Source organism: Lycium ferocissimum, chromosome 11 (genome assembly GCF_029784015.1).
Source record: "Lycium ferocissimum isolate CSIRO_LF1 chromosome 11, AGI_CSIRO_Lferr_CH_V1, whole genome shotgun sequence".
Classification (NCBI taxonomy): domain Eukaryota; kingdom Viridiplantae; phylum Streptophyta; class Magnoliopsida; order Solanales; family Solanaceae; genus Lycium; species Lycium ferocissimum.
In genome coordinates, this window is record NC_081352.1 from 40,516,095 (window position 1) to 40,532,520 (window position 16,426).

A 16,426-nucleotide genomic window follows, 5' to 3' on the forward strand; every position below is an offset into this window, starting at 1 on the left:
CATTCTGCAGTTCAAACACATACATGAGCGCTGAAAGGATTACTAACCTGAGTCACAGATGTCACGACCCAACTTGAGGGCCGCGACGAGCACCCGGTGCTAGCCCGCTGGGCACCCCCTGTATCTTTATACATCACATTCTAGGTGAGCCACGTAATTATATCATGCTTTTCATTCATCATTCTAATCTCGTTTTAGCAACGACATGTCTATATCATTGATAGCATCTATGCCCGTATAAATGTACATGCGCCGACAAGCGTCAAAACAATATCCCAAAATATGGTAATGAGCCAGTGAAACATATCTAACCATATACACAATGTCTACGAGCCTCTAAGAGGGTACGTCATATCATAATATATGGGCGGGACGAGGACCCGCGCGTGCCCGGCGAATATATACACAAAAAGAATCTATACCAAAAGATGCGGCTCGAATGAAATGGAGCTTCTGGCATATGTAGTCCCACGAATAATACGGCTATGGATCGAATCTGTCTGCGCCACTGCGGGCGTGACGCGGCGTCCCTGAAATAAAGGACGTCGGTACAAAGAATGTGCGAGTATGTAAAGCATGATCAATACTAATATGGAAGTATAATGGATAACATATGAAATAACATAAGATGGGAGACAATAACGTCGTTATCATAGCACTTGCTTTCCATGAGGACGTTCCGTTTATTTCATATTCGCGTACATACGTTCATATCACTTGCTCGTTTACCTTTCGTATCTATTTTCATGTTCGTATTCATATCTCTTTCATACTTATATTCATATCATACACATTGCGCTTCATAGCCCTTACTTGGCACTTACGTGGCCTTAACACGTTCGTACCCTCGTTGAGGTCACGTACGTAACATAGTAAATGTATTTGGTATAGATGTCATATACATAGCTTATTCGTGCCTAAATACGAATATCTTATACATAGCTTATTCGTACTCGTATAGATGTCATATACATAGCTTTTATATAAGCGTACCCGACCGTGAAGGTTCGGTGTTTCACGTACTGACACGAGGCTCGAGAGTTTATTCGTGCAGCCTCTGGGAGCTCGGTGTCATTGGTACCCATTGCGGTGGTGTGCGTGCGTCGTTATACATAGATATACATATTCATTATATTTTAGGCCATATAGGCTCGGGTTCACAATAGCCCTCTCGTGGGCATACATACATACGAGCTCGTATCTATCTTTAGTCTTGTTATTAACGTCGTTCATTACGCCCACTTATCCTTGAGGTTGTCGCTCGTCGTATAAGGAACTTAGTACAATTGTATCATTTGAGCATCATTAGCTCCATAGCTTCTCGAGCTAGGATCATTAGAGAGTATCACGAACTCGCCTGAAGATGAACATTTGACGAAGAACCATGCCTTATGAAAGAAGGGTTAGCCTTACGTACACTTTTCGCGCGACTATTATATCACTTGTGCGTTAACCTATGCCAAAGCTCACGTTCTACGCCGTTGAAGTGCATACTCATATTAGATGATGGATAGCATCTAACGTTCGTGACTAATTCTAGAGAAAATCGGACGAGCGTCTCACTTTATTTATGCGACTTTCCTCATATTACATATCGACTCCCAAACATCAATAATAACGTTCACGATGTCCTCACAATAGCCTTTAGTCATCTACATTACTCTTACTTCACAATTCTCTTCACTTTATCCATAATCATAGTCATACCTCGACAATAGCATTTATAACATGATCATATTCATAATGTATCAAGAATCATAACTCATTCCATCATCTATTCAAAAGTGATACTATCCACGCATTCGAAGACCCGTTTCTTGTTCCTTATGTAATCCAAGTGTTTCAATTTTCTAATGCCTTAAACAACATGAAACATCATAAAACTTACCTTAGATGGCGTTGGATTGAACCTCGGGTGCAAATATCTCACTTGAGCAAGACCATGAATTTTTCCCTCGCTTGGATTCTTGCTTTGGATGAACTTTAATGGGTTTCTTATACTTGATTCACTTGGTTTGATGAAGTTGATCACTAATTCTCTTGAAAACTTGTGGGAGAAGCTTGTGGAGAGATGTTTTAGAGAGAAGGAGTGAGAGATGAAATGAAATTAAATAAGCTTTTGAACCTCGTTAAATACAAATGCTGTCCCAGGCAGAATGTACGGACCAACATACGGTCCGTAATTTTCACGGGCCATATGTACGGGTAGTACATTTGGTCAGATTGAGGTATGCCATTACAGGGCTAAACCTACGAAATTTGGACATACGATTGGTATATGTTTATACGACCGTATGTACGGCCGTATAATGCCAGTGGTTCGTCTTGTTCTCACGTCGACTGGTTCGATCTCCAATCCTTATGGAACTTTCTTGGCACCTTTCTAACACCTCAATACCAATCTAAGGGACGTTATAACTCTTCTTCGAACTATCTTTAAGCCACCATTACTCATTTACTCGTAAATTAACTACGTCTTGTCGTAAGCTTTGCCTTATTTGTGATCTACTATGTCTAACATCGAATGCCTTTGAAATCTTACTTAAGGTCATCAAATTCTACTTCTTACTTATCGAGACATCATATACGTCGTACTCTTCGTTAGCCTATTCACTGTGCATCAACGAAAAAAATTTCCGAGGTGTAACAACAAAGACCAAGTCCCTGGACAAATTCTCGAGTGTATCAGGCAAAAGCTTTGAAGAGTGTACGCCATTGCTTGTCTTACGCTCTCCTAATTTTGTCATGCGTATATACACTGGTTCTTTAATTTCGACACTTCCGGAATTCGATTCTTCCTTTTTCTCGCTAACGAGCGCACACCCTCACTGCGATACCGGGGGAAGCGAGGGAGAGAAAAAAATTGAACTAGGATGCAATAGCGACCAATCGACTAAATTAGCGACATCCTTTCCTCTCGCTAGCATGTAGGCAATATCAACGATTGGTTTTGGGAACCCGGACAAGTTTGGGTCCACTTATAATTGTAAAAATGATGAATCAAGCTCTTTTTAGCCCACATTGATAGCACGTTTATTCTCCCTTTTTGAGATCCTTTCTTTTGAGGACCTTTTCCTTCCATTTTTTACGAGAACCTTTAACCCACGGGATCGGCTCCCCCTTATTTTAACTCCCTTTTTGATAAAATTCTCGTTCCTGCGAAGAGCCTCGGTCGTGCTTTACATGCCTCCTTGTAGTGTCTGCTTTCCCATAGTGAGTGCGCGACCAATTTTCGGTTGTGGAGACATACTTGTTGTGTGGATTGTAGGGCATTTTCCCTTTTTCAAAGCCAAGCCCTTCTTTACCATTTTTTTTTTTTACTCTTGTATATGGAGGTAATCACATCGAAGGACTAGGTCCACTTGAGAGCTTTGTCAAATCAAACTTGACACTTTTCAAATCCTTTTCTAGTAGCTCATTTTTCTCGATCACGGCAATGAGGTTTAGTTTTGCTATCTTAACTAATTTTCAAGCACTAGAGAAGAGTTTCACTTGCTTCCTTTTTCCCTTGAAAGACAACTTTCATGCCTTCTCTCACTTGACTTTCCAACAAGATGTTTTGTTGGTTTGTCTCATAGATATATTTCTTCAATTCTCCAGAGGATATACCCAGGTCGCCTCTTTCTTGCTCTATCTCATCAATTACTAGATTCAACTTACCCTTCTCAGCAACTAGAACGTGATATGCATCAATTAACATGCTTGATAGTTATATCAGTTTTCTTTAAGAGTAAGCTTTCAAGTTTTTTTCTTTATGTCAAGAAAGTTTCTCTCCTTATCCTCGTAATCGTCATCGTCCGTATCGGACTCGGCCATAAGCGCAAATATTGACTCATTGTCAATTCCTTCATCTTCAATGGCCATCATTGATGTGTCCCCTTGGTCATTTTCATCTTCAGATTCACTAGAGGAATCTCCCCATGCAGCATGCGCTTGCTTCACCAGCTCATCAATAACTTCTCTTCTTCTGAAGTTATTGATGGCTGCTCCTAATACCAACATTGGTTTCACGTATTCTTTCTAGGTGTTAATTTCTTAGAAAGCACACAGCTACGATACCACTTGTTGGTAGCGGTGCGTCCTGGCAACGGTAGATGGAGAGACCTGATTGTCTAACAGTCCTCTCAGACAGTGCAATAGGTAAATAACACAAGATTTTTCTATGGAAAACTCCTTGCTCAAGGGATTAAAAACCACGACCTACCATGTAAGATTTCACTTCACTACATTGAGCAACTTCAAATTACAACCTCTTGCACTCTGGGAATTTAACTCACGTAAATCCCTCACCCTTACAATACACATACTATAGCTACAACTCTTGACTACTGCCATAGTCAAGCACGCGACCATGTTTGACTAACTCTAGCCAAACCGACTAATACACTTGATTAACTACAGCCAAGGTACCCTCAATAGATTAAATAGGTAAACTGCCTAACAACTACTGAGAACTTAAGCTACCTATAACAGCTTCTTGAAAGAAGAGCAGGTTTAAATTTTAAAAAACAAATGAAAAAGGACTCACAATAACCTAAAGAACATAGACACAATTTGGTGTACGGATCGAGGTTCTTGACTTGTAAGTGGCTTTGTTCTTGAGATCATAAGAACTTATGGCGGCAAGGATTTACTAGATGGTTTAGGATTTCAAGTGATACACAATATGTTGGAACAAATTGTATATATATTGGGGAACATGTGGGTGAGATAGAGATCACTAAATCCCGTGTTTGACTTAAAGCATGGGCAGCAGCCTTGTTGTACGGTTGTGCGGTTAGCGATGCGACTTTACGATTGTTCTTGTGTACGACGTACGTGGAATCTGAGCAGGGTCTCTCTATGTATTTACACGATAGTTTGACAATCATCAAAACGTGCAATGCAATGCATTTTGTCTTATCAAGCTTGTTCATAATTTTAAGGGCATCCGGAAGAGCAACATTCAAAATTGTAGGTGTATGCAAATCATCAGCAAGTTTTGTGTCCAACTCTTTACGTAATTTTTGGGCTTCAGGGCTAACATGAATGGTCACCCCATCTTGGACTACTACTTTTGATGACAACAAGACTAGCTCATGTAGTGCGATAAATGTAGAAAACGACAATTTCTATCTCGTAATTAACGGGGAGAGGTGGTGCGTGATAATGCGAGGGGGGTGTAGAAAACATATAGTGAAAAAGTTGCCTAACGATTTCAACATCTTCTTACCATTATTGTTAACAAAACCGTTATGCATCCAGTAGCTACTATGACTCTCCGGGCCGCAAGCAGCGCAACTCTGGGCGATCTCGTTTTCATGGTGAGGAAAAATTAAGTCCATTCCATCACCATGTATATCAAAAGAACGTGTTAGATAGTACTCACTCATTGTGCGTATGCCAACTTTGGTCTCACAGGGACCCCGTGAAGGTTCACCGGCTTTGCGACCTTCCACGAGGAAAATCGGCGAGTTTCGCTTCCTTGAATCAACCTCAACTCGTTTTCCAGAAATATCATCTTTTAATTTCCGTCGAGCAGATAATCCACAATCATACTCGGGAAGACTATCGATAGAGAAATAAACATCTCCATCAATTGTGTATCCATATCCATTAGTGATTATCTTATTAATCATGTCCTTAATCTGTTCCATATGCTCAGTAACCCACGGCTGATGAGTTGGAGTGAGACACTGGAGATCATCCATGTCTTTTAGAAACTCTTGGCTGAATCGAGTGCTCAGAGCAATTGGATCATCAATTTCTCTCGACTCTTCAACCCGAGTAATTATCTTGTCATCTATATCAGTGAAGTTGCGCACACACATAACATCATATCCCAAGTACTTGAGATACCTGTACAGAACGTCGAAGGCGACATAGGCACGGGCATGACCAAGGTGACTGAAAGTATAGCGAGGGCGGATACGTATATCCCCGGGGTGTTCGTGGGAACCCCTCGGTCGAAAAATTACCTTTTGTATATATAAGGCCAAATTTTTTTTATGTGTATATATTTAGTATTGAACCATGCGGCTCGGTGGCGGGGGGTTCGATTGCACACGCGGGTTCGAACCACTGTATATCAAATTTTCGAACATTTTATTTAATTTGTTTCATTGAGCAAAACGATGCGAGTTTAATAACGCTATATTCACTTAAAATAGATGGACAAAACGACGTAGTTTTGTGAGGACAAGTCTAATTGGATTCAAATCCTAAATAAGTCAAATACTAAACAAACCAAAGGTTTTCTTTCTCTTCTCATCGTCATTGCTGTGCGGTGTCCACACTTTTATCCTTTTTTTTTTTTTTTTTGCTAAGTTTTGTTTTGTTGATTTAACCCATTCTTTGGCCAACGTCGTCTTGTACTTAACGTCGGTCGTCTCTTTGGTCTCAGATTCATGGCTTCTTGGTAAGTTCTTAGTTCCCTCGCTCTCCATTTTTTTTTATCTTTTCTAAAATTCTATATATTTGCTTTATACTTTCTTCATAGTTCATACCCAACAAATAATCTTTGGGTATGTTATTGTTGTTGTTGTTGTAATTTTGTATGTTGCTAGCAAAGTTTAGCTCGATTGCTTCAAATTTTGCTCTCTTGCTTTTAGATTATACCCATGAAGTGTTTTTTGTATTTGGAGATATGATAGTTGAAAATATCATTCTACTAATCAATTAATCATTTGTATTATAATACCAGTTTCATGTATAATTAATTAGTGTCTTGTGTAAGATTAGATTTCTTCTTGTGTTTAAATTACTTATTTTAGGAAGAACAATTTATTCTAGGAAGAAGGAACTAAATGATAAAATTATACAGAACTGTTTATTTCTTTTTAAGTTCTAACAAAATTCTTACTTTTACGATTCGGTCTGAATTAACTATTTTACCAAATATGATCAGAGTGGCTTCTTCTAAATGCCAACCATTCATACGTTACAATTTCCATTTGATTTAGTACAATTATGTCCGGGTGAAAGAACTCCAATCTTGGACTATCATCCAAATCATCGTGATGTTATTAGAAGAGCATACCTTATTAATGGTCCTTGTCAACCTCGATTATCATTATCCTAATATTTACGGATCGTGCGCCTTTTTAATTCCGAATGGTTTGATGATGTATATCATGATTGGTTGGAGTATAGTGTTAGTAAAGATGCGGTCATTGTTATCTATTTAAAGGCTCAACACCAATCAAGGTGGGGGTGAAATATTTTCAATGTTGTTGGGTTTAAGAGTTGGCGAGAATCTTGGAAAACATATTGGTCTACCGAACGCCACATAACAGGTCAAAAAAATGTCAAGATTTATTGCGGGTACAACGATCTATTCATTTTGCACTTGAGATGCAATTTAGTCAATTTAAGCATGCGTATTTGGTCGCTTAAGTGCTTCCGTTGATGTAGTAAGACTTCTTATATAACTCGTTGGCATTTCGAGGTCATGATGAATCTAAATCATCACTTAGTAGGGGTAATTTTCTTCAAATTCTCTCATGGTATGCGAAAAAGTGTGATAATATTCGTGATTATGTATTGGAACATGCCCTTAAAATGATCAAATGACTAATTAAAAAGATATTGTGAGTGCTTGTAAGATAGAAACAATTAAAGCTATTCTTGAGGAATTAAATGGTGACTACTTTTCTTTACTAGTTGATGAGTCTTTTGATGTGTCACGCACACACGATATATTGATAGAAATGGATTTGTGATGGAGCGGCTTCTTGACATTGTTCATGTTCATACTAGTGCTTTATCTCTAAGGGCAATTGTTAATTTACTTGCTCAACATTCCTTAAGTCTATCATATGTGCGTGGACAATGTTACGATGGGGCAAGCAATATGCAAGGTGAGATCAATGGCCTTAAAATGTTGATTAGGCAAGAAAGTAGATCGGCCCATTCCATTCATTGTTTTGCTCATCAACTTCAACTAACTCTTGTTGCGGTCTCGAAAAAATGTATCGAAAAAATGTATTGAAGTGGGAAAACTTGTAGTGTTGGTTTCAAATATTTTAAATGTATTGGGATCTTCTTTTAAGCGTATGGATGAATTTCAGAGATTCTCGAAAAAAAGAATTCAAAGGCATTAGATTTGGGTGAGCTTACTTTATGTATTTAAGTTATTCTTCCGACCCGCTCATTTGCCAATACAAGCGTGCTTATTTTATTTTTGAACCACTGGTGGAAATCACTGCATCGCCAGAGTATAAGGTGTAATGCCACAAACATACATCTTAACCTTTCCTGGTTCCTTTGATTGGAACACTTTTTCTTCTTTGTTTTCGTATTGAATACTCGAAATTCTACCGTCCCCGCCATTGCCATCGTCCCTAAAGTTCCAACTTTCTAGTAAGTAAAAAAGAAGAAGTATCGCCAATTGTTATGTGCAATTCAAGTAACCAGTTAGAGGAATACAAAAGAAATTAACATTAGATACAACAGTAAATCTATCAGGAAAAGAATGTCAATTTTGAAATGGGAGTTTGCTCCAAACAGGCACTAAACTTGGAAAGGTCGTCCAAGAAAAATAAATAACAACCTCTTTAAACAAAAGATTAACTTAAGCCAAACAATAACTCCATTACCGAGTAAAACTATCACATGTATTAAGGAGTCAAGTTTCTTCAAAAGGAATAAGGCTAAAATCCCACTATAAAACAATTTATTGCTCATATACTCACACTAAACAATGAATATTCTACCTATATTGTAAAAAAAATCTCTCTATTGATCAGTTCTTATTTGGCTTTTTTGTCTTCCCTATGACTGTGTATTTCTTCACTAAAGTGGGTGCTTCATTTGTACCTCATGCTAAAAAAACATCTACATGTTGATAGTAGCAAAAAATAAACATTCAACTGAGAAAAATTTATCTAATTATCTACAGAAGGAGTTATCCGTTGCCATTAGTAACTCATTAGTATCTAGTAGCATAGGATACAAATACATACAAAATAGGCACACAATAATCTTTCACAGATAACAAAATCTCAGGTTCAAATCTTAGCAGAGACAACTAGGTGATTTTTTACATTTTCATTAGCGCTTGGTGGATAGGAGGTCGCAGTGTCATGGAATCTGCTAATCGAGTGCGTGCTGTATAGTTCCATACCTCAAGATTGTCAAAAAATAATAATTAAACGTTTGACTAAAATTTCTTAAACCAGACAAAAAGAGATAGAGAAAGAACGTTCACCCACATAGTGTGTGCCTAAACATGCTTCGTGTGTATCCATACGTTAACATTCAATTAAATATCCATTTATATCCACACGTTAACATTCAACTAAAATAAAATTTTCAAGCTTGTTTGTAAAAAAAGGAAAACAAAGAAGCAAAACCCAAAAATACTGCATCAACCGACAACCAATATATATATGATAACGTTGCAACACGCCCATAATATCACGAGAAGCTTTCAAAATTGACTACGTACGTACATAAATTAAATCAATAACACAAGTCGTCCAAAACAATTCGAAGTAAAAAAGATCAATAACCGAATCTGCAGGGATATTCACAGTCATACTATTGTTATATAGTGTCGTCCTAAAATAAACTAGTGCTATATATTGCTAATATAGATAGCAAATACACGTATAGACTAACGAGAATAAAATTTGTGGCAACCAAAAAGAGAACATCATATCCGTAAAATGACGAAGGAGCATGAAGAATTGGCTTAGGTGCTGTTGCAGGCGTGATTTTTTATGTTTGCGCTAAGAGAAAGTTACCTGCAAAAAGTCCATATAAAGCATTGGTTTTCCTTTTCTAATTGAGTAGGATTATTAGGTTAATTTAATTTAGGTAATTTTAATTAGGTTCTAAAAAAGGTAAATAAATAATTTAATTTTTAAATCTAGAAATTCCTGCTTTTTTAATATATAGACTGCTATTGGTCAAGTCTTTGAAAAATATACTCCCTCCGTTTCAATTTATGTAAAACCTTTTCTGAGGAAAAGTTGGAGGTCAAACTTTATAATTTAATTTTGACCATCAATTTTGACATAGATTTTTCAAGTTTGTAAAAATAAAATTTATATATTTAGAAACTACATAAAAAGTACTATAAGTTATGATATTTATAATTCAAACAATTTTGAAAAAGTATAAGGAAAACGTCGTCAAAGAACCACCTCGTAGACTCCCTAAATAGTAATAGGTTCACATAAATTGAAGCGGAGTAATAAGTGTTACCTAAAAGGTGGTAATAATTAGTTTGAAGAGTAACGTATTTTGGACAATTTAAAAAGATATAAATACTTATTAGTAAGAGATTTATTTTGCCGGGGCTAAAAGCTAAAGAAAAATAGTTTCTCCTAAGAAACAAATGCAAAAGTTATTTTTAATTTTTTCAAGACAAAAGTACCCTTCAAAAAAAAATTATCAAACAATCACAACAATACAGACACCAATCTAACATCATGCATCGTCAATAAACATCTATCAGTAATGTCTCATAAACATGCTCCATTTATCTATTTTTCTCATTTTTATTTTGTATTTCCTCAATCTCAATTTATATGACATTTTTCTTTTATCGAGAGTTAATTTGACCAATCTCAAAATTAAATTAAATTAAATTAGATCAATTTAATATTTAAAATTTTGATATTAAAAAACTATGTGCAATTTTTCTCATGTCAATATGACAAAAAAAATATAATTTTAAATGTTGGTCAAAGTTCACATTGTTTGAATTTCGAAAAGCGAAAAGTGTCACATAAACCGGCAAAGAAAGTAGTACATTTCAGTTAAAATTAGGGTAGAAGGTTAGAAGGTAGTCGAGCGTTGCCTAATTTTCTTTATCAATATTATTATTATTATTCATCTTTATATTATCTTATTTTTTGATTTTATTATCACATGGTGTTCTTTGTTGAGTTGTCATATTATTTGTTGTTGCTATTATTATTTTCTCTATTTTACACTCCGATTCAAAAAGAGTGTCCACTTAGCTTTTGTTTTTTGGTTAAAAAGTGTGTCCACTTACCAAATCAAGAAAAAAATAAGCTTATTTTTCTAGATTTGCCCTTATATAAGTGTGAAGTGATCAAATCACAATACCTATTTAATTAGGGATAATTTAGTCAAATTACTTATTTTTGCCTACGAGTTAGTATCTTTTTAAGGGGTGTGCAAATGACTTAGTGGACATTCTTTTTGAACCGCACGAAGTATTTTCTACATGGCTTCTTCACTATTGTATTTTCTTTTCTTCCTGAATTTGATATGCTTTACTTGAATCGGGGGTCTATCAGAAACAACCTCTTTACCTTCATAAAGTATGGGTAAGGTTGTGTACACGCTATCCTCTCTAGTCCCCACTCTGCGAGATCACACCGGATATATTGTTGTTGTACTCTATCCGTCCCAATTTGCTTGACATTTTTTGCTTTTTGAGAGTCAAACGGTTTTTTCTTTTACCGTAATTTTCATGTGTCTATTAAATATTTTAAATTAGTAAATATGGTAACTTATAGTACTTTTTACGTAGTTTCCAAATATCTAAATTTTATTTCGATAATTTTTAAAGATTTTATGTTTAAACACACGGTCAAAATTAAAAAGTTTACCTCTCAAAAAGTGAAAAGCGTCGAACAAATTGGGACGGAGGAATTAGTACATTTCAATTAACTTAAAGGATTAAAATTGCTCAACAATATATTTATGGAACCATTTTGAACCTACTCTGAACATAAGTGACCATTTTGTCATTTCCCCTTTACTATATAGTAGTTTTATAATTCCCTATACGGCGCCTCTATTTTTTCTCTGAAAGAAAGGAAAAAACAAGAATGGGTTCATTGAGTGGTGGAAATGGAAGTATATGGGGAATGGGATTTTTCAATTCTGAATTTGGAAGAAGAAAAAGAAGTGGAAAAAAGGAAGGTAAAAACAGTAGTAGTAATAATAATGCATCAAAATCCTCACAAGTGGATGCAACTGGTGGAACAGGTTATAGGTTTCCTTTAAAGCAAGCTATAACTGCTAGTTCTCTTGCACTTACTGGTGACACTATAGCTCAGCTTCGTGACCGTTGGATCAAGAACAAAGATACTCTTCCTAATCCACCTCATCCCAAGGTTAATTTTTTTTTTTTTAATTTGGTAAAGTTAAGGTTGTTTTTCTAGTATGATGAAATTTATGGGATTTTTGAGTTGTGGGGTTTGAAATGTTGGTATTTCTTGAAACCCCACTTGGGTTTCTTGAACACATTTTGGGGTTATATGGATGTTGGGAAATTTGGCATTTTATGAAGGTCATTTTTGGTAGTTGTGATATTGTGAAATTTTGACTGCTTATGTGTTGGTTTTTTAAAAGATGGGGCAGCAAAATGGGGTTGAAAGTAGTGATTGAAATTGTCTCAATGTTTTTATTAAGCATAGAGGGCTTTAAATGGCTAACCTATAGGATATTTCGAAAGCCTAAAATATCTCAACTAGATTAATCTATCCAATAAAATTTTAAAATTCAAAAATAGATTCATCCTAAGCTAACCAACTTATTATGCTAAAAATAAAATTACTGCAGTAACTGAAAGCAATTTTCAACACAATGTAGCAATGTTTCAGCTACTCTGCTAATAATAGGATTTGTGTAGGATAGACGTGTCAAAATTGAATGCTTGGCAATGAAGGCATGAAGAAAGTGGCAAAAAAGAAGTTTGGATGGGTGAAATATGTATTGAGAGAAGTTTGATTAGCTGATTGATATTCCGTGGTAAAATAATAGTTTTTGAAGCGATTCATATTAATGTGATTATGCTAAACATGAAGCAGTTCTTTTGGCATAGACCCTGTTATTTGATAATCATAAAAACTAAATGTATTCCAAAACAATAGTGGTAGTATTAGTTTGAAACCAATATTTATGTTCTAAGACATAATTAGTGGGCTTCAAAATGAAAATGATGTAAGGAATGATGGTAAAAGAGGTTTGCCGTCTCAACGAAATTTATGGTCTCTGATGTGATTAGAATGTTATTTGTTGTCTGCCGACTGTATGTGTATTGCACATTGATGCTTGTTGCTGTCCAAAATATAGTTCATATTTTAGGGAGGAAGTGTCGCCTCGATGTGGTCCTTCTATGAAAGCATGAGTGCTGGTGTCTCCCTGTGCTTTCAAGAACAACCAAGCAAAGTGGGAGGCAGGAGTTAACAATCTCCCAATTCTGCCTACTTCCACATATTTTGATCCATATATTCTGTGCAGTTCCAGTGGAACAACTTATTCCTAATCGATAGGCTCATTAGGCCTGTCTTTTTTCGCCCCTATTATATGCTTATGGTTCTTAGCTCGAGCCGTATTGGTACTTATCCAAATTTTGCTTAATGTCTTCGCATTGTAGTTGTCTCTGTCTTTAAATAGGTTACATATCCTCATTCTCTTACTCCGTTATTGAACTATAGACATACATGATGCAGCCAAGGAGTAATTTCACGTGGTATGTACTTTTGCCTTAAGTAGCCAAATTAAAAAGATTAAGAAACTAATTGTTTCTGAGACAACCTTAGCCTCCCTCCAGCTGGTGCATTACCTGATTTAATCTCTCTTTTCCGAAGATTAGCATCCTGTCTATCACTAGTCTCTTTTAAGGTTTTAAACATTAGCTTCTAAGAATTTTCTCCTGATAGGGAGTGAGCGAAGATATTATTTGTCTAATTGTTTCTACAATAAAATGGTTTACATGGACTCTACTATGGTCAATCTCTTTGACACGTGCTGTAACCAGTCACATGTACTATATATGTGTCTCTTCTGCTTTCCCCTTTATCAGTAACAACATTTATATTTGGAATTAGGTTAATGCTATTGATCCTCTATAGAAGGATAACAGGCTTGAAAACAATTATTTCTATTTGCTTTTGTCTTCTTAAGCACGACATGCGGATAGTCTCTTCAGTCTTCACTCTTCCAGTGATTAACTTGTTCCATTATTATTGACCTGGCACAGTCTATTAACCATCCATGCAGGGGTACACAATATCATGTGCTTCCATAAAGAGAAAAGAAATTCTAGATTTTTTGCTTTTATTTGCGTTGTTGACACTACATCAGACAATTGGGAAAAAGGGAAGGAATGACTTGCGATTCAGTTTCTTCTTTCTCTGTCTCTCTCTCTCTTTCATATTGGGTGTGGCCTAGTGGTCATTGAAGTGAGTTGAGAACTATGAGATCTCAGGTTCAAATTCCAACGGAGGCAAAAACACTAAGTGATTTCTTTTCATTTGTTCAAGCGTTGGTGGACAGAGTTACTTGGCACCCGTGCTGGTGAGAGGTAGTAGGTACTCCGTGGAATTAGTCGAGATGCATGCAAGTTGGCCCCGACATCACGGTTATCCAAAAGATATGTGCATATATATACCCACTCACGCACACACAATTACTTGATAAAAGATTTGTCTTTCTGTTAATATTTGTTGACCAATCAACGCCTTTGGTAAATTTCAGATTCTTAATGAACTACTCAATAAGTGATCATTGGCTTTTCTATTCCTAAATAGAATATCCAGCTTCAAGGAGTTGATGTTAGTTGCACACTGAATTGATTCACACATTTTATAGCCGTATGCACTCTCATACAATGGCTTCCCTTTCCTATCTGATTCACTGAATTAATGAGGTAACTGTTGGAGCATTTACACACTAATTTGAATTTTGTATTTGACCAAAATGTCGTTTTAGGATATGATTGGTGCTCTCCTATCTGAACATGACTGGCTTAGGTCCATCCGGATGGCTTCGTATGGATTTTTGTTATATGGTCCTGGTACTTTCGCATGGTACTCATATCTTGACAGATGTATGCCCAAGCAAAGTGTGGAGAATGTATTGATGAAGGTAGTTATGCTTCTCAGAAGAACTTCTGTCATGATGAGCTTGACCTACCAATAAAAAAAGAACTACTTTTTTATGAGCTTGACCAGTACCTTTAGAGTTTGACCAGTACATTTAATACTCTTTGTTTCAGGTTGTATTAAACCAAATTGTTCTAGGTCCTGCTGTAATAGCTGTTATCTTTGCATGGAATAATTTATGGCTGGGGAAACTTTCAGATCTTCCAAACAAGTATCAGAAAGATGCCCTTCCAACTCTATTATTCGGTAAGCACTTTCATATGACATACCTTTTGCTGGTTGCTTTAATTCCTTCTCCCCAATGAAAATTGGTTTCGTTCTTCCTTCTCTTGCAGGATTTAGGTTCTGGATCCCTGTCAGTGTATTGAACTTTTGGTATGTCTTTTACTACACTCCTTAGCCCCTTCCTCAACCTTATCCCAAAAGATGGACAAATATAAAATAAAAACTTTTCCTGATCTCTGTTAGCCTAGCTGTAATGGGAGGTCTTCTCATTCTCGTAAAAATGTTTTTCTAAGGTCATGAATGTTACTTTTACATCATTTGCTTAGATATCTGGTCTATTTTGTGCATTGGCAGTTGTAAATTCTCTTCGTAGACTGCTGAAAGTATTTTCATTTCTGGTTTGGTGTTATTAAATTTTATTGATCTTTGTCACTGGATAAACTCTTAGCAAAAGGCATATGCAAATCACATGTTTCTCTCATTCCATTTATTTGTCTCTGAAAACCTGCTACTATTAAGTTTTGTTCTTCAGGTGAATTACGTGGTTTTACTAGTAATTATATTTTATAACTATGTGGTTATACTAGTAATTTAACAGCTCTTAGTATGAATTATGTGGTTACACTAGTAACTGAACAGTCTTTAGTATAATGAAATATGACAACTTGTGTGTTTGGAAAATCATAGGGCGGTTCCTCTTCAAGCTCGTGTTGCTTTCATGTCTATGGCTTCTATATTCTGGAATTTCTGGCTGTCAGCAACTATGAGCAAGTAACTGTCGCCCAAGGGATTGGCAGGAGAGAGCAGGTTAGTGCAAGCCTAGCCCAATATTTGATCTTAGCATATGTTATATCATATATTAATTTTAATTTGCTAATTTAGGATCGCACAATTGATATAACTAGTCTGGCAAGACAGAAAATGATGTCTGGAGGCAGTGGTTGAGACCTTTCTGATTTTCCAAAGGTGGCTCGCACTAGCGTTCAACAGTGTCTCAACTGGACCTCGTTCCCACATATGATATGTTAAGAGAATTTGTTTCGCCATTGCTATAAGTTCTCCAGGAATAGAGTTTTCTTTTGTTTACGACTCTAGTGCTATCATGAAAGGCATTTGATTGGCTTGTTTGACCAATTAATTCGTTAATTTTCTTTCTCTGTCTGGTTTTTTTGCTCTCTTTTCCCATTTAGGTATTGGCTCGAGCCGGATGATATATATGCAAAAGGAATTTTTTGCAGTACACAATTTAAAAGCAAGTTCTGCTGCACTTTTATATACCAAGACCAAAGTTGTTATGTCAAATTCCTATGTGTTGGACAGAGCATGGAGGAACTCTCTTTTGGAATACC

The 16,426-nt window shown here is 36.2% G+C and overlaps 1 protein-coding gene and 1 pseudogene across 2 annotated transcripts; one reads left to right on the forward strand and one right to left on the reverse strand.

Moving 5' to 3' along the window:
• Positions 1–3,738: 3,738 nt before the first annotated feature.
• Positions 3,739–8,310, reverse strand: LOC132038338 (cysteine--tRNA ligase, chloroplastic/mitochondrial-like; annotated as a pseudogene).
• Positions 8,311–11,738: 3,428 nt separating this feature from the next.
• On the forward strand, positions 11,739–16,238 carry LOC132038006 (protein SYM1). 2 transcript variants are annotated; one of them, XM_059428728.1, is made up of 6 exons: positions 11,739–12,077; positions 14,680–14,835; positions 14,966–15,098; positions 15,188–15,227; positions 15,765–15,884; positions 15,996–16,238. In XM_059428728.1, the coding sequence occupies exons 1-5, from the start codon at positions 11,790–11,792 to the stop codon at positions 15,850–15,852; spliced, it is 705 nt and encodes a 234-aa protein (XP_059284711.1). In that variant the 5' UTR covers positions 11,739–11,789; the 3' UTR covers positions 15,853–15,884; positions 15,996–16,238. The 2 variants fall into 2 exon arrangements, with proteins under 2 accessions (XP_059284711.1, XP_059284710.1); XM_059428727.1 differs by having other exon boundaries at positions 11,740–12,077; positions 15,960–16,238.
• Positions 16,239–16,426: the final 188 nt, after the last annotated feature.

Coding starts and splice junctions, on each gene's coding strand:
- LOC132038006 (XM_059428728.1), top strand. CDS start 11,790: ATGGGTTCATTGAGTGGTGGAAATGGAAGTATATGGGGAATGGGATTT. Junction 15,099..15,187: donor CCTTCCAACTCTATTATTCG/GTAAGCACTTTC, acceptor CTTCTCTTGCAG/GATTTAGGTTCTGGATCCCT. Junction 15,228..15,764: donor GTCAGTGTATTGAACTTTTG/GTATGTCTTTTA, acceptor GGAAAATCATAG/GGCGGTTCCTCTTCAAGCTC.